Source organism: Gadus morhua, chromosome 5 (assembly GCF_902167405.1).
Source record: "Gadus morhua chromosome 5, gadMor3.0, whole genome shotgun sequence".
NCBI classification, from domain to species: domain Eukaryota; kingdom Metazoa; phylum Chordata; class Actinopteri; order Gadiformes; family Gadidae; genus Gadus; species Gadus morhua.
This window is the reverse complement of record NC_044052.1, coordinates 7,877,381-7,895,805: the sequence shown is the minus strand read 5'-3', so window position 1 is coordinate 7,895,805 and position 18,425 is coordinate 7,877,381. Positions and strand designations below refer to the sequence as shown.

Here is an 18,425-nt window from a genome sequence, read left to right as displayed (position 1 = left end):
CTTCAGCTCACATCTGTGTGTTCTTCGCAATGGGCACTTTATGGATTCCTCCATTTCAAGTGAAAGGTATATTGGTGTACATAAATACAGATGGAAGTGTGACTTACAACTAGTAACAATCATTACGCTCATAGATCCTTCTTCCTCTGGCTTGCATGACTGTGGTTAAAACTGACTGGCTTTTTTTAATGCACTCATCGTTAAGTGCTGCTGTTGATAGAGACTGAGATCGTATCGTCTACTGTAAATTCCTGCTGATATTTGCGGCTCTTACAACCAAATCTTTACCCTGGGATAAATAAAGATCCCTTCCATCCATTTCTCTGGCCGCCCCCGACCCTGCTTCCATCCACCTATCCGCCCATCCATCCATCTTATCTCCGGATCGTTCCGCCTGTGTGACCTTGAGCCGGTGAGTGTGTCGTGTGTGTGTAATGTCAAATTTGAGTTTGGACGTCTCCACGGTCAGAGCTGGAGCCACGGCGTGACATTTTTAGAGAGAGAGAACTGTCCAGTCGGCGGCGGCGCGAAAACCCCCCCGCTACTGTTAGAGAGCAAATGAGAGCTGAGCGGCAAATGAGAGCAACCTCCACTATTTTGTGTTAGGAGGAATTGCAAGGTTCAGCTTATGAAAAGGGAGAGAGCCAGTCACTGGTCGGAGATTGACAAGGGCACAGGCGGCACTCACATCGGCGCGCGGAGAATTCGTGATTGCCGGTGATGAAGAATCTATACAAAGATGTCGAGTGACGAAGGCATCTCTGTGTGAGTGCGCCGGGACAAATTGCCACCAATTCCGTGGGGTGCACGGTATTTCATTGTCACAAAAGAACATGTTGGGTATTGTGACGGCACGGGCATCTTTGTCTGTTAGAACCTCTTTTCGTTTTTTTTTGCCCTCAGCCAATCAGCTTCCTCGTCTGCAGGAGCTGATGGTTGACTGACGAACTGACCGACTAGACTGAAGTCCTGTTTATTCTTTGGCGCTGGCTGGATTCCCTGTACCAGGGTCAAATTGAATGCATTTGCTTACTACTAGTTTTGATGAGCCCCCATATGTTATATTTAGTATCTACTCATAATAAACTCAATAATTGTGAGTGTAATAAATCTTGCTGAAACCTTTCCCCCAGCGGGTGTCCTCCCTGTCTTGCTGTGACCTCAACAAACGGTCGTAACACTGTAGTATCGATAGCCATTTTCAACCCTTCAAAGTTTTCCGAAGTAACTTTGTTGCCATGGGGAAGATGACAGGCGTCCCCTCAGCCCCATGGTCCCACCAACCCCTCCCCGTGTCTCACTTGCCTGGAGATGGGGACCTTCTTAGTCCAGCCCATTGTAATCAAAGACACTTTGTTCTCCATGCAAACCACTAGGGCTGATATCACATAATAATAATTCCTGTTCCAATCTTTCTACTCCTCTTTCTCTCCGTTTGCCCTCTTTCCTACTCACACACACACACACACACACACACACACACACACACACACACACACACACACACACACACACACACACACACACACACACACACACACACACACACACACACACACACACACGCACACATCCCTTCTTTAGCGTTATCTCCTTTTTCTTCTTTCAGTACAGACCGCAAGGGCACAGAATCTGAGAGGGTTAGCTCTGTTTGATTAAAAAATAAAAAGATTGCAAATCGCCTCCGGGGGAGTTTAGGGCGGCGAGGTGTGGCCAGTGATGACAGTGTTTCCTTTCTCCATTGTCGCTCCTTTCTCCCACTTTTGATGAGCGTTAACCAGTGGGGAAGGGGTCAGCGCCTCTGATGACCCACTGGATGGAGGGGGTAACCCGAGCAGGGGGCCATGGACCCCACACGCAGGCAGGTAGCGAGGGCGACTACTGATGCAGAGAGAAGGGATGAATTGATGGATGAACGGATGGGAGGAACTTTGTTGGTAGGGGACTAAGGGTTTAATGGGGATGCACACGTGTGAGTACGAGTACGAGTGCGTGCATGTGTGTGTGTGTGTGCGTGTGTGTGTGTGTGTGTGTGTGTGTGTGTGTGTGTTTGTGTGCGTGCGTGTTTATGTTAAATGCAGAGTCCAATCAATCAACGTACGCTACTCCACCTTGCTCTTCTTCGATTGGCTAACTGGTGACATACCGGCCTATTAATAGGCTGCTCTTAATGTCTCATGACATAGAAGGAACATTCCATCGATCCGAGCCGCGGGACGGGGATGGAATAATCCAACAACACAGCGTCGCCCATGTGACAGATTCAAGTGACTTTCAAAATAACATTAACTGTTTGGCTCGTGCCCAGAAGTCCTCCCTGTGTTTCCAATTGGCCGCAGTGAAAGACCACTACAATGGAATTGCCTGGGGGGTTATTTGCAGCAATCAAGACTCGACGGCGTATGAGAATCAATTTGGCTTGACTCCTGAATTCATCTCAATGCCTTTAGCCCTGGTCAGGGGACGGCGGGAATGTAAAATTGTAATAGTTAGGGGACACTGAAAGGAATGACATTAAAAATAATTCAGAATAGAACAACTAATGAGCGGTGAGGAAAGGAGTAGGAGGAAGAGGAGGAAGGAGTATGCTGAGATAACAGGGCTTGTGGACGGCCCAGGCAATCTAACTAAGGAAGCGTTGAATACAATGAAGTGAAAAGCTTGAAGGGATTCGTCTGGATATATGTAAATTGGCGTTTGGCTGTCTTACTTAGATTTGGACTATAGTTGTTTAAATCCAAATTCCTCATTGTGTTTTCAGAAAGGAGATCAAGGGGTTAAAATTGGTTTTTCATTCGCCACTTGCATTGAATACAGTGGCCTTACTTCTGTTCATGTGTGGAGAATAGACTTTTGATTACTTTCCAAAGATTTCCAATGGTATTCGGGGTCCGACTGTTATGATCGGCAGGTCAAGAGGAAGGCCCCCATGTCGTGTTGGTCTGTACTGATCACCCCCTACAGATGGAGTTTGTGCGTTGACCTTCAGGTAGAAGACGCAGTTCCAACTCAGGGGTTATAAATAAATTCAAAGACTAATTGCAGTGCTTTTCTGATTGCACTCTATTAAGAAGCCTGAATACGAACAAATGACTGCACACAGCCCTTTCATTCTGCCCTCAGCCATTTGCTTGTCTTTTGTGGAATTATCTTGCATTGTACTGTTTTGTCACAGTACTGTTTTGTATTATTGTATCTGTGTCCTGTCTGGTATGTTTTCTTTCATGTTGTATTCATGATGGATTGAATGCGTTTTAAACCGGCTGCAACAACATTTCCCTTCGTGGAATAGTAAATAAGACCTGACTTGAATGTGTTATGAATAGTCCCTCATTGAAGTCGAGGGCCAGTAACAACAACACCACTTGATTGGAGTTTGTCTACAAACACACAGATAATTCTGCACTATTCTCGGTGATGGTGACACACCACACTGACAGGTGGCCGTCCGCGCAGACCGCCCAGCCAGAGGCAGCGGATAATATAATTGTAGCAGCGCCACGAATGCAGAGATGCCGAATTATCAGTGTGCTTGTCAACAAACTCCAATCTCATTGTGTTGCCACTGGCAACTCGATTTGGAAAGGAGACTATTCGGAAACACATTGTATTGAAAATCTGTGGAAAAGTAATTAAAAGTTGACTTCCCCTCACATGAACAGAAGTTAGGCAAGCGTCACTCTGCAAAGTCAATGAAGGCGGCTGACGGAAAGCAAATGCTAAACCCGGGAAATCCCCTTCTGGACGAATCAACATCAGACAACCCGTCCGATATCGGAGGAAGACAGATTTACAGATACCTTTGCGTATCCCTTTAACAACCCTGATGGGTCAGACGCCTATTATATAATGCTCCTTTCGTTCTAACAGGTGAGATCCTGAGTCATATCCCAGACCCTACGGTCCCCCCATTGCCGAGCGGCAGAGCGACTTTTAACCTTTCGATCCGAGGGTCGGAGCATGTTGAGTGAATAAGCGGCCGCTAGCGTCACTGGTGAATAAAGAAGGGGGCAGTGGATGGGCAGTCAGTGAGATGGCGATTAAGGGAGAGAAGGAGAGGCAAGGAACAGCACCTACAGGGAGGAGGCGAGGTAGTATATGAAGAGAGCTGGAACTACCATTCAGTAAAAGCCACTCTAGCATGAGTTGAATCCTAATTGATTGCAGTAGGATGACTCATTCCATGCTATTTTTAGATGCTGGAGAGCAGTTCTACTTAGTTTGTTTCTGCCTGCATTCATGCACATCTGAGAGTGAGTGAGAGTGTGTCTGAATATTTATGCAAATGGCAGTGATTTGCTTTGATTATGCCATCATGCTAAGCATTCTTTTTTTTTTTATGAATGCACTCACAAACGCACACACTTCAATAATGCAAATACTCCAAGCCTTGAGAAACACATTACCTCATTCACAGACTAGTAGCATGCGTCTAACCAGGATCCCAATGGACAAGAATGTTAAGCAAAAGCTGCTCAGTATATTATTAGACTAAACTAGATCCTTATTGATATGAAGACGGGGCAACTTTGGGTCCTTACAGAGAGGCCTGTCAGTGCAACTAACTTGGATCCCTATGGACGAGCTGGTCAGAGTGCGGTTCAACTAACCTGGATCCCTATGGAGCAGCTAGTCAGTGTGTGGTTCAACTAACCTGGATCCCTACGGAGCAGCTAGTCAGAGTGTGGTTCAACTAACCTGGGTCCCTATGGACGAGCTAGTCAGAGTGCGGTTCAACTAACCTGGATCCCTATTGACGAGCTAGTCAGAGTGTGGTTCAACTAACCTGGATCCCTATGGAGGAGCTAGTCAGTGTGGTTCAACTAACCTGGATCCCTATGGAGGAGCTAGTCAGAGTGTGGTTCAACTAACCTGGATCCCTATGGAGGAGCTAGTCAGTGTGGTTCAACTAACCTGGATCCCTATGGAGGAGCTAGTCAGAGTGTGGTTCAACTAACCTGGATCCCTATGGAGGAGCTAGTCAGAGTGTGGTTCAACTAACCTGGATCCCTATGGAGGAGCTAGTCAGAGTGTGGTTCAACTAACCTGGATCCCTATGGAGGAGCGGGGCGTCTTCAGGTACTCCTCCGCCTTGGACACGAGGACTGCCTTGTCGCAGGTCTGCACCGAGCTGTGGCTGTCCGTGGAGGGGTGCCTCCTGCCGGCCATGGCGCCCGCCGCCTCCATGGCTATGCTGACGGCTTTGGCGCTGTCCAGGCTGTCGGTGGAGTTGTACAGGGCCGTGCCCAGGCTGAGCCCCAGGCCCAGGCCCAGGCCCAGGCCGTCGGGGGCCCACATGCCCCCCCGCGGGTGCCGTCCGTCGTGGTAGGCGTCCTGGGTGGACTCTGTGCTGCTCTGGGCCGTGACGGAGATGAGGGGCTTGGAGGTGGTGCGGGGCGGGACGGGGGGCGGGGTCTTCTTGTAGCTCGGGGTGCTGTAGCCGGCGGCTGGGAGGAGAGGAGGGTGTGTGAATGGAGTCACGGTCACATGCACAGTGTTCTCCATGAAAAACGTCAACCTAACTAGCGTCCCATTAATTACATTCATTAATTACAATGTATGTTTTATCCAAATGGAGCGGTTAGGTTTGAGACCATGTACAGATTAAGCTAAATATTTTAAAGGTTTGATGTCTCTGGCATGCGTAAAAAACATTCCCCTACAACAGAGTCAACCCCTTTGAGGGACGGGGGGACGGGGGGGGACAGTACTCAGTACTGATTTGAATATGTTTGTAAGAGTATAAAGCAAGGCTGACACCCACCATCGTCTTGTTGTGTCATGTTGACGGGGGAGATGGATAAATGGGGAGTTACTTTCAAGTGCAGATGAGAGCATGGGCGTAATTCACCAAGACAGACGTGGGATGGGTCGTACTCTCTTACAAACCAAAAACATCCCAAAACACAGGCTCTTCTGAGTAGCGACTGGAGACCAAAGCGCGTCCTAGACCAGAAGATATACAGCCAGATAAGACTTGACAAGTTACGCTTTGATGACACTTTGGTGACTGAGTGCGCCCGATCGAAATATAAGTCTGACATCCACACTTGGATGTGAACGCACACTCTGTGGCCCGATCCGTGTTTGGAACTCACTTTGCTGAAATAATACTTCCATGGGAAATAATACTTCAATTTCCGTAGAAATGGCACTGGGGGGAGGAGAAGCCCTTACGTTTCCCTTGCTGTTTAAAACGGTATGAAGCGGTAGGGCCAGCAGCAGACGTAGAGCGCAAAGGGGACGAGGCTCTCTGCACGCAGCTCATCAGTTACATTTCTGCCAGCCTGGACTTGGATATATTTTAGCCTGACAGTGGCACTTGACAATAACACCAACATGTACCAATTGTCAGTTAAACCCTGGAATATGCATACCAAGCTTTGAACCAGATACATCTGAAAGCTAAAGTTGTATTTGCTCTGACTTATGTGTCTGCCCCCCCCCCCCCCGTTCAGACAGCCTTCCAGCAGACCTGGCCATGGTCAGGCCATTCACAACCGTTGATCTCATATTGGGCCGGTTATGCCTTTGAGGCCTTTTCATAAACAACCAAGATGGCAGCCAAGCAGAGCAGGTTGTGTCGCTCTGATTGGTTGTAGGTCTGTCTAATTGCGTCCAGAGGCATTTCGGTCTGCAGCCGTTGATATTGCCTGTTTGAAATCAAAAACCAACAGGGAGGTTTCAGACTAATATGCATTTACGAATTGGTCTTGGGACTTCGGGCAAGTGAAAACCATGCATACCGGGAGAATCCTGGCGGGCTCATTGTTGGCTTTAAAGACATAGCCAGTAGTCTGCCCACATTGTACCCAGGTGGCTCTATCAAACCTTATCCAGTCAGAATGCGAGCCTTATCACCTCAAGGTGTTGTCTAGCTCATCGGAACACAATGAGAGCAGGATCTGATCTGGGACCGTCCAGAACTGTCAGTTAACGCATCCTGGAGTGATCGGGTGATAAAAGTCGAAACAAAAGTGTAACCGAGGACTCCGAAAGACCAAGTTAAGAAAACATGCAAATAGTTTTAGACCCTCATTATCACATGCAAGGGAATGCGAACTCCGGATTCTGTGCACATTGTAGAAAGTGTATTCGCTGGAACGGCCAGTGCCAGAGATGTCTGAACAGACGGTGCACTGTTGCCTGAAGTACTGAGGGAGAAGTGTAAGACATGAATATATGGAGATCATTTTGTTGCAGGCTAAGTTGCAGGTCATTTTATTCAGCATCAAGAAAGGAAAGGAGTTTATTTGACTATGTGTTACCCAAGCCTCCTGACGAGATGCTTTCTTCCACATAACACCGCGAAGGCATGCCCAGCCAATTAAAATGGAACAGTTTGGGTGTTTTAACGAGGCGCTATCCACTGCAGGCCCACACACTTCTCCGTGGTATAAAAATGCCTCATTGTATCTTCCAAAGCATACATACTAAACGATACTATACTAAAATGCATGCTAAAATATACTGACATTTGGGCAAAGAAAACGTTCAATTATGTGCAAATGGCAGAGTTAATGGGAGCCGTCGGTCGGACCGAGATCCTCATAATTCACTTAGAGTGATGGCAGAGGGCTACCCCCTAGACCCCCGGGCCCTTCCCTAACCGCTGTCCAGGCTGCACGGTATAAATAACTGGGGCCTGATGACCCGCACCGGCCACCCAGACTCAACTCCATTCATAAGAATGAACCCCCTCAAGGGCAGAGTGACGGGAGACTGAGAGAGAGAGACGGAGAGAGGGAGGGTGAGAGAGAGAGGGTGAAAGAGAGAGTGAGAGAGAGAGAGGGTGAGAGAGAGAGGGAGAGAGAGGGAGAGAGAGAGAGAGAGAGAGAGAGAGAGAGAGAGAGAGAGAGAGAGAGAGAGAGAGAGGAGAGAGAGAGAGAGAGAGAGAGAGAGAGAGAGAGAGAGAGAGAGAGAGAGAGAGAGAGAGAGAGGAGAGAGTCTGAGACTGAGGGGTGAGGAAGAAGAAAGGGCCTGCAGAATAGAAGGGAGCAAGCTTTGACAGAAAGGGCGAGCGGGCATGTCTGTTAGAAAGAGGAGAGCCAGAGAGAGAGAAGAGAGCGACACACACACACATAGATGTTAATGGGCGGACAAGGTGGAGAACAGAGGAGGGCAAATAGAGAGAGGTTATATAGGGAGAGTGACAGCCTTTTTCGGAGTGCGTGATTCAGCAGGAGCACTAAAGATAGAGCCATTATTGGCCAGCCAGTGGAGCAATAGGGAGTCATAACTCTCGTTGGCAGCGTCTGTATTACTCAGCATTTAGATCTCATCTGAATCCAGCAGAGCCGCTAACCTCTTCCAGCCCCCTCCCTGCCCACTGCTGGAGGCACGGAGCAGAGAAAGCCTTTATGACGTCGGACATCTTAAACGCTATAATCAACAAATTGCTCAGCGTCGTTTTGTTGAAATGTCACATAAAAGAAGCAATCTGCAATTTGTTAATTATTGGTTGTCCGTGAACTTTACAGAAGGAGGTGTGCATGCTGTGTATGGTGTAATTGAAAGTACCATTTAAAAAAATAACATTTAATGGACAATTGTTTTGCATGAATTGCATTGTAAATAGATGAATATTGTATAGAATATCTGGATAGGTCCTTGCGGTTAAAGGAGTAATAAAAAAACTTCTAGCAGGGAGGAAACAATAGAAATGCCAATGGATATTTTCTGAATAAGTGAATGTTGTGCGAGTTTATACATCTCGGTAATTTTTTTTTTCAAATAAAAAATAAGAAATAATAATAATAATCATTAAAGTAACTTGTTTCATGCATTTGGACATTTTGAGCTTGTAGATGTAACTCCTGAAACTGAAAGGCAGATTCAGCAGTGTTGATTCTAACCTGTTCTGATTCTCTTATCTAAAACCTTCAGGCTCTTACTGTGATCTGTACAGACAAACACACACACACGCACACACACACACAAGCACGCGCACACACACACACACACACACACGCACACACACAGACACACCCACACACACACTCACCCACAAGCACACACACAACCAATCCCACAGAGTATGGGAGAGAGGGAGACTGATTAACACGCAACACAAACACGTTGATTCAGGTAGTCTATCAGAGTTAAGCAGCAGCGCTCCATCAGTTAGAATTGTTCGCTAACACTTGGTTGCGCATAGGGCATATAGGTGGAAGGCGCTAGGGGGTTGAGTGTCACACACTATTAAGGGAATTTGCCTCTGATTTATCACTCTGATTAAAACAGGAGGTTGTTTTGCAATTGTAGGTTGGAAAGTGATGAATGCGTGTGTGTGGGTGTGGTTGAGGTGGGATATCCGAGGTGTTTGTGTGTGGTGCGGGGAGAGGGGAGGATAGTGAACTCAATTATCAGCCCCGCACCATCTTACAAAAAAATAAGAAGCTGAGAGAACATTTTAAGTGACATATTTGAGGATTCAGAAAAATTCAAGACCCACAGCCTATTACCACTGTCTCATTAGAAAAATTGGGCGGCTTAAACAAGGTTCTAAGCGGTTTCAAAAACACTCCGCCATTGCCGCTACAAAAGTGACCAAAACCAGCTGAAATGCTCTTGTGCTTTGTCTCAGGCAGGCGGCTAATTTCTTGCTTGTCTGCAATGCTCAAAAAATGATGCCTTGGGTGTTTATAAATGCCAGGTGCACGCGCACACACACCTTCTCTGAGTCTTTGAGTAATGGCTGAGCTCAGAGAGACGAAAAGAGAACTTGGGTCTGTCTGCATGTCAGTGTGAGTGTTTGTGCTTGTGTGTGTGCAGCACGTGCATGTGCCATGTTTGTGACCTTCGTGACCCAGGAGCCACAGACATGGTCTCCAACCCCTGCGGGGCGGCACTGACCAAACGGCCGTCGTGCTTTGAGACCCCCCCCCCCCCACTCCCTAGCACCCTTACAAAGCATCAGCCACTTAAAGTTTCACGTCTTTGCGACGGATCATCAAGCAGACACCAGCAAAGATAAAGATAGACCGATCCTCAGGGCAGGGATATGTGTGTGTGTGTGTGTGTGTGCGTGTGTGTGTTTGCACCTGTGTTCATTTGTATACCAGAGCGCCAAGTGCAGACTTGTCACTCTGGAGAGTGCTATCGACGGATGTCAAGGGGGAGACGTTGAGGAGTGACGGGCTAATTGTGTGTCCTCTGCTGTGTGGGGGCGTATGGGCGGGGCTGAACCATTTCACATCTCATTGGCGTCTCTTCACACATCTCACGGCCTTACCCGGACCCTGTTGGTTTGGCCCGGGGGTCTTAATGAATCAATAGTGCCGCTCGTGGTTAAAGAGCAGAAGAAGCCGCAAGGCTGCAGCTCAGGGTGCAAATCCAATAGCAGTGGCCCTAATTCATAGGGCATCGGGAAAGGATGGTTTCTTATTCCTTTGTCCTAAAAAGCCGTTTTGGGACAAAGTTTCCATTTGCGCTAGCGGAGCGACCTTTCATAAACCCGGCTAAAGTACTGCGTGGGTAAATCCACAATCATCGCCATAGCAATTTGTTTGTTTACAGGAATACATGTGTGGGTGGAGTATTAGGACAACACGTGTATGTCGCATTAACGTTGCTCAGAATGTTTGTCTGGGTGAAGCCCAGCTCATGTACTTCCTAGGGTCTTTCCCGTATATTTAAATCAGGACCGAGCACTGAAAATAAAAGGAGTGCAGTCACATTGAAACGCAGAGGAGCGGGAGCGGTGGGGATTACCTGTAGAGTTCTGGAGGGAGTTTCCGTCAATGCTGCATGCTGAAGGGAGGCAGAACTTGATCCCTGGAAACAAGTGAGCGGGGTTGAGCGTTCGGAAGAGAGGTGGCGCAGTCATCCGCCCGGCACCAATACACCCTGCTCACTCACAGTGCTACAGTAGTAGAGAGGACTGGGCCTCAAGTCCAAACAGTGTAAGCTACCATCATCTGGTGTTGTGTTGTAAAGGACATGCATGAGAGAAAGAGATATATGAAGAGATAGAGATGGAGATCTCTATCTAAAGAAATAGAGTGGTATGGACCTGGATGTTGTTCATGGTAATGTTGAAAACAAATTCATTGGATTGAAAACACTAATTTGTGAATATTATTATTTTTGCTGCATGACGGTTATGTGCTATGTTTCCGAATCTGACGTCTGGAAGGATTATTTTCTCTTTTCTGCTGCTGTCTGGTCGGCCCCTTCGTTAGCTGTCGGGGGCCAGGGTTAGGGGGGACTTACCAGCTTTGTCATTAACCGATGCAGTAGTCTGTCCTCGGATACATTTGCATTTCATTATCATTGAGGTCAAGGTAAATTTTGCTATAAGACTCCCCACTTCTCTTTTCATTTGGTAGCTCCCCATCCAAAAAACAAACCATTACTATTATGTGAGTAAATTTCTAGCTTTGGTAATTTTGTCTTTGTAATTATTTAGGTACTATTGTTTGTGTGTTATATTGTGTGAAAATGTTATGTAGATGTAGACAAAACCACTATGATGAAACATCATGACAAAGTCAATTAACAGCCAGCATGTGTGGATGGAGAAAAATCATGGCTGCATCACAGCCAATAACAGTACTTACAGTTCTAACAGTAATAACAGCAAGGTTACGGTATGGTGTTGGCATATGGGCTCCTTGACCAGCATGGCCAAACTTGCTTGGGGCCCCTTCACCTAAACATTTTATTTGCTATAGTGTGGCAAGGATAAACCTGTATAATTATAGAGATCAATAAAAACAATTAAAAAAAAAATGCTAAATGAAATGATAATTCAAGCATATTGCGCTTTTTGGAAAAAGATTATTTGTTACAGTGATTTATTGGAGTATGTTTCCTTGGGACAATGGATACAAACCCCAGTAATCCCATGGGTCTTCAGTTATTTGTTCTCTCGTTTTGGTTGACTTTTCATTGTTCTGAGCAGAGCACAATTTTCATTATCAGTGTGAATGATCTGTGGGGGCCCATTACCTGACACTGAAACACAGTATTGAATATTCTTTTTCCTGACACTATCAAAACAGTAACACTGGAAGGGAAGAAATACTTAGAATTAAGAAGATCATAAGTATGACAAAAATACAGATTAATCAATCGTAAACATGCACCTTCCGACCACATATATTTAGACAAAATAGTCTTAGTCTGAAATATACATTTCCCGTCAGACAGAGAATACAACACATTAAACACCATACATCAACCTCCCAGGTGCTTCACATTCACAGTCTCTGATTCCTGAGTCTCCTCTCCAAAAATATTCAGATTTCTTTTTTCACATGAGAATTATATTTACCAAGCTGAGTGGTTGTGTGTCACTTTGTGTGTGTGTGTGTGTGTGTGTGTGTGTGTGTGTGTGTGTGTGTGTGTGTGTGTGTGTTTGTGTGTGTGTGTGTGTGTGTGTGTGTGTGTGTGTGTGTGTGTGTGTGTGTGTGTGTGTGTGTGTGTGTGTGTGTGTGCGAGCGCGGTAAGATAGGTTCATTTGTATAAGCTACATACTATACTATTTCTCCATTGGCAGAACATCTCAGAACATCTCACCTTAAATGCACTAGAGACCAATTATTCAGTTTCTCTGAGCAAGAAGCATGATTTATCTCTTTCTTAAGATTGTGCAACGGCTTGGGTCCCTGTTTTCTCACAAGTCCTCTGAGCTGATCACCTGGTAAACAAAGGGTCCTTGGAATTTATAGTTATATGATAACTGCCAAGATTTAGTTTGCTCCATTCTGGAGTGCTTAAAGCAGCAGAAGTCAAGGGAAGTTCCATGGCCGGTGGGGAGATTGCCAAAACATAGTCATTAAAAAGGCAATCTATTCAGTCGTGAACCACAGAGCTCCAACAGAGTCTCAGTCAAAGGAATAGGTTTGGTGGAAGTGACCTGTGGTTAATCCACTTCCATCAATGTTGTGGGCAGTCTTTGAAAGAGGAACAGTTCACTAGTGTAAAATAATAGCATTGGTGATACTATCTGGTTAGACAGCTGCTTCACAGCCGGTTCATACTATGTATATTTTTTGAGCAATATTACATCAAGATTGCAACATATTTGAGATCACTCATTTTCAGTTTCTGTGTAATTTGTAATGTATATGAACTGTAATTCAGGCATTAATGTATCCTGTGATGAGACTATTGTAGTGTTGTGCATGAAGAGCTATAGCATGTTTTTGAGCTATAGCTATATATATTGTGCTATAGCACAATAGCTATTGTGCTCCAGTAGCTACGAAACATAGTGTTTTAATATAATTGCTACATTTTGTCTGCTGAGAATGGGCTTTGCTTTTAGAGTGATAGCGACATGTAGGTGATTTCTGCACTGTTGTACTCGTATCTCCCACTCCATAGTTCCACGCTAGCGCTTCGATGCATCGCTGTGGGCTCCCGGCCCCTCTTCTGCCACCGGTACCACAGGAAGTCCTGCTCACATGAAGACCTTTCTGGACTGCTAGGGGCTTCTTCTGCCTCAAAGTCCTCCGATAGATCCATGCTTAGTGGCGTTTCTATTGGATCGGCTGGCAAAACGGCTGGCAGGTCTATTGATGGTACTTGTATGTCTTCTGGATCCGACAGCATCGGATCTGAGTCGAGCGGGTGAGAATCAGAGTCTGTAAGAGAGGCTGGGTGAATGGGTCCAGAGTCAAGATCCATTGATTCCTCTGGTTCAGGAAAGACTGGACTAGGGGGGGAGATTGTGACAATGACCTGTGGCAGTGGATCTTTGTGGCGGTCCATAACAGCCTGCATCCTGGGAGTCAAGCTACCCTCCATGGTTGGATCCCAACATGCCGAATCAGATAATTCTGAAGAATCAAGAAGGCAGGGCACATCTGGATCCACATTAAATTGTGACGGGCATGGGCTGGACATTGTTTGGAAGAGGGGTGGGTTAAAATCCACTGTTTCAAATGATGAGTCAACACTGAGATCCAGTGGATCCGGTTCAGGATCCATAAACACTGAATCGAGGTCATCTTGGTCAAAGGAGGTCAACATCACCATGTCAAAGTGCACAAGATCAGCATGATAAATAGGTGCAGTGTCAGTTGGACCTGGAAGAGGTGGCCACTCTGGTTCCTGAGAATCAGGTTCAGCAGAGTTGGCCGTGTCATATCGATCATGCCCCGTTATGGAAGAACAACTTGAGTCTGAGGCCGGTGGTCCTGGAAGGGGCTCAAAAGCATGATCCGAAAGGGGGGTTAAGGTATCAGTGTTTGGATCACTATCCGTTGGGCTTGTTGGAAGGTCAGGGTATTCAGATACCACAATAGTTGGGCATTGTTGCTCAGACTCTACAATAATTCCAGTAGCAGTTGTATAATCAGGTGGAGATGTATAAGGGAAGACAGTTCCTTGATCAATATTTATAGAGAAAGATCCCACAGTTGAGTCCAGAGGTTTTGAGGTTGTTTCTATTGGGTCTTCAGGGTATGCTCTGGAACATTCAGCAACCTTGTCTTGAAGAACTGGTTCTGAATCAGGAATAAAAGCATACTCTGGAGTAGATTCATCTTGTGGTGGGTCATCTGGAGGTGAAACAGTAACTATGGGGACTGGATATGGTAGGGCTGTTATTTCTTTCTTATCAGATGATGTTATCACTTTGACCAGCTCCGGCTTTCTGGCCTCTGAATAGTCCTCCTTCAATTTGTCTATACAGGTTATCTCCGGAGCTATAGCGGGGTCTTGTTGAACTGCTTTTGGCTCCCCCTCCTGTTTTTTAATGGCTGACCCTGTTGTACCAGGTTGTTGGACATTAGTATTGACCACTTCAATGGGGACTGCACCTGAGGCACTCGCGCTTTGCAGCTCCGACGAGGGCGTAGGAGACAGGTCTACCGAAGACAAGCGTTGGCTTGGTTTCACACAGACTGGAAGTATTGAATCTAAAGAAAGAGGTATGGCACTTTCTACAAACATTGACTGTGGAGAGGCAAGAATGCTTGGATCCATAGAGAGCTGTTTTGGCAGGTGTCTGCGAGATCCCGTATCCTTCTTTTGTTCATCGTGCTCTTCTGGACAATTGACCGCAGCATCAGCAGTGCTTTGCCTGACTAGGACCTTACTCCTGGCCTGGGTCCCAACAGACACTTTGGACACTTTCTTCTCTCGTAATCCACCAGTAGCACCTCTCTCTGCCCCTGAGGCTCTGAGCCCTTCTCCTGCTCCCCCTGCTACCCCTCCACTTGCAGTTGCCCCAGTTGCCCCAGCTGCAGTTGCCACCACGCCACCTTGGGGAGACCACGTGTTGTAATGCTGGGTAAAAGTATTGAAGTTGCTATTGAAAGCACGAAGCTCTGAGCAGAGGTCCCTCCTGAGGTCAGCTAGTTCCCTGCGCATGGCCGAGACCTCCTCCTTCCACTGCATGCTGATGGCTGCTGCCAGGGTGGCCGACTCTTTGATACTGGCCTGGATGGCTTTTGGTGATGGCCGCTCTGGGATGCTAGATCTGGGGGATCTAAAGTAGATTGGAGAAACGGGTGGTCCGGAAACAGGTTTCACTTCAGCCCGCATATGTTCTGGTTGGTAGAGCCTGTCTCTTCTAATGGGACAGCCTAGATCATCATGAGCCAAAGGGACTGTGTCGGCCAAATCCTCATGTGCACTGGCGCGTTCAGGTAAACAAGAGTCTTCCTGCACATAATTTCTGTCTGGAAGACAAATATAAATATATTTCTGTAATATAGCCACAGGTGTGGGCAGCTGGAGAGAATGTGCTTTTCATTGCAACAAAGGCATGCAATTATTGCGTATGAGTCAAAATAAGAACCCCTTATAGAACATTTCAGAAATATCATTATTAATATTGTAAAATGTGATGCGATGATGGTGTTTGACAATCAATACCCTAATGTGCATTCACAATTATGAATGTACATTAATTAGATAGAAGATCTCCTCTTGAATGATAAAATGGTGATAAAATGTTTTACTGAATCATTACAGTTTGTTAGAAACCAACTATGCTGAGAGTTCCCATTTTGACTCATTTCTGATAATGTTTTACACTGCCTTCTCAATTTGTATTTATAGCATGCATAGTGAACATCTTTTCCTCGCACAAAGAATAGACCCCATTTCAGGTGACTCATAACAGATAATGGACGACACTATGGGTAACTGAGGTATTGAAACAAATCATCTTGCACATGCCTTTTCATGTTTGGTCTGGAATTAAACAACTGTCTACTTTGTGCAGTGAAAAGAGGCAAAGATGAGCAAAGTTTTCAACCATCTCTGCATTACTCAGGAAGTACAGTATGAACCCTATTGAACATGACAAATCCAGTTTGACCTATTGATCTTGCAAAAAGCACCCATAATTATAATCACATGCCAACCTTTGTGTTCGGCTAATGCAAATGTTTGGAGTTTATTGAGAAAGCAGTGTAAGAACAGTATCCTTTTCAAGACATAAGTTAAACTTCATAAGCACATCTCCAGGTGACCACACCCCGGCCCTCACTTAATAATTTGGTAATTAGGGAATAGCAACATTAGGAATAGCCAGAATATTTTTTTTCAGTTTTGTTGCACACACTTTCAAAATGTCTTCTTTTCTTCATCTGTGAATCCACCTTTTTGGGCATAGTTGAAACCACCGGTACATCCAAAGGTCATCACCAACAAATATGTGCTTTATCATTTAGCTGTTACTTAAGAGTAGCAACCGTTATATGCAATATATAGGACTAATATATTGTGTCTATAAGGCTGCAGATACATTTGATCTTCACTTTATTCTCCATCAGTTTTAAACATTTCCAAAGAAAATATTACGCACACGATTTCCATGTATGTAAACATGACCCTGGGACCTTAGAAAGAGAAAATAATAAGTTAAAAGAACTTGGCATTGGCATGGAAAGGTTTGTAAATGTTTTGGTGTTCACGTGAGAGCATTCATAATAGCCCTGCTCAAAGTCCAGTCAAGGTGTGAGTGCATTTAGACATCTGATGGCATGTTTCAATGCAACAGGGGCAACTCCCATTTCAGAAACATCACTTCTCACAAAGTCCCTTTATGTTTTTTCAATAGGGTTCATATCTTTACTTTCTGAGGAATCCAACGATTGAGCAGACAAAGCAGCCGGAATACAGTCGATGAACTGGCAAAATTAAGAAGCTGGTCCTATAGCTACTGTATGTCTATTATAAGCATAAAAAAATAACAGAAATATATATATGGGTGGATCCATGCGACCAGAAAATGACGGTTGAAAATAAACATGTCTACATTTTATCCATCTATTACCATTAAAAGAAAAACATTTGATGAGCAAACAATCTATGAGCAACGTTGGCTTCCAGTTCTTACCTGTGGTGGACCTGATGGTGGAGGTGACAGTGGAGGAGCCCATTGAGGGGATGCAGTCGTCATCCTGGGAGTAGCCCGCCTGAATGGCCCGCAGGTAACTGTGGCTCCTGGTGCGGAAGCAGCCCGGCAGGTCCAGGGCCTCCATGGCCTGCGACTCCACCTCGCTGAACACCGACTCGCACACCGACTCGAACTGACCGTTGATCTCTGTCTCGCTCACCTGTGTGGGACGGCAGTGTCGTTCATGCGTCGTTCTTGGGTCATGGCGACTGGGGTTTTAGCGGGCGAGGCGAGCCATTGGTTGCCTTTCAATCACGGATCTTCTATGGTATTTCTAGTACTTTTTACTTATTTGAATCGAAGAATTTCAAAAGAACGAGCTACAACTGAAGATACACAATGTTCTTGTCATAGAAAAGTCCCATCCCAGGGTTTGTTCCGACAGAGCCAATAAGTAATTATTGTAATGTGGCTTGAAAATTGCTTTGTCAGTTATTCCACACAGCCCAAAACACTTTGCTAAATTAAATTGAACAATGAGACAAATATTTAGCAGGAGTCTAGGAGATTTTGGGGGAACAAGTACTGATTAGATCAAGGATGTAGCCTCTTATAAAGTTGTGTTTCATTCTCAACATGGTCTATTGTTTGATCAGTTATTAATGATTTTACACAGGGGGAAAAGTATTTGATCATCCGATCACCCTGTTTAAACTTTAGAACTAAACTTAGTTTTGCCAGAAGACGTAGCTCCTCACTATGGCGGTAGAACAGGGGCATTCACCTTCTTTATCACTAGGCCTCTTTCTTCTAATTTTTTCCGAAAAGGAACATACCAAAAGTAAAAATAAGTATATTTCTACAACCAAAGGCTATTATATGTAATCTTTGAACCAAAAAAAAGATAACCCCTTTTAGATTGTTGCGCAAGTGAAATAATTGATATGGATGCTACAGGGTCCGAGTGAATAACGCTAGCGCACAGGATTTCAGGATTTAATTTCCGCCTGAAATCAATGTCATTTCACGTTTCACATAAATGTCAGATTTTAGAAACAGCACCAACTAGTGCATTATCAGTTGCTATTGCAATTGCACCATCAGCCACCGGATCATGGTGGAA

At 45.4% G+C, this 18,425-nt stretch overlaps 1 protein-coding gene across 4 annotated transcripts in view; it reads right to left on the bottom strand.

Moving 5' to 3' along the window:
• Window positions 1-18,425, bottom strand: part of dlgap2a (discs, large (Drosophila) homolog-associated protein 2a) — a 106,465-nt gene that overhangs the window by 7,237 nt on the left and 80,803 nt on the right. For 2 of the 4 annotated variants that reach the window (XM_030356979.1, XM_030356980.1), the window contains 3 exons: window positions 17,303-17,522; window positions 10,714-10,776; window positions 5,047-5,447 (listed from right to left, as the gene is read on the bottom strand). In XM_030356979.1, the coding sequence (XP_030212839.1) occupies window positions 5,047-5,447; window positions 10,714-10,776; window positions 17,303-17,522 (684 nt within the window). Of the gene's footprint in view, window positions 1-5,046; window positions 5,448-10,713; window positions 10,777-12,419; window positions 15,636-17,302; window positions 17,523-18,425 lie in introns of those variants that run through there. The other 2 variants (XM_030356977.1, XM_030356978.1) reach the window with 1 other exon arrangement.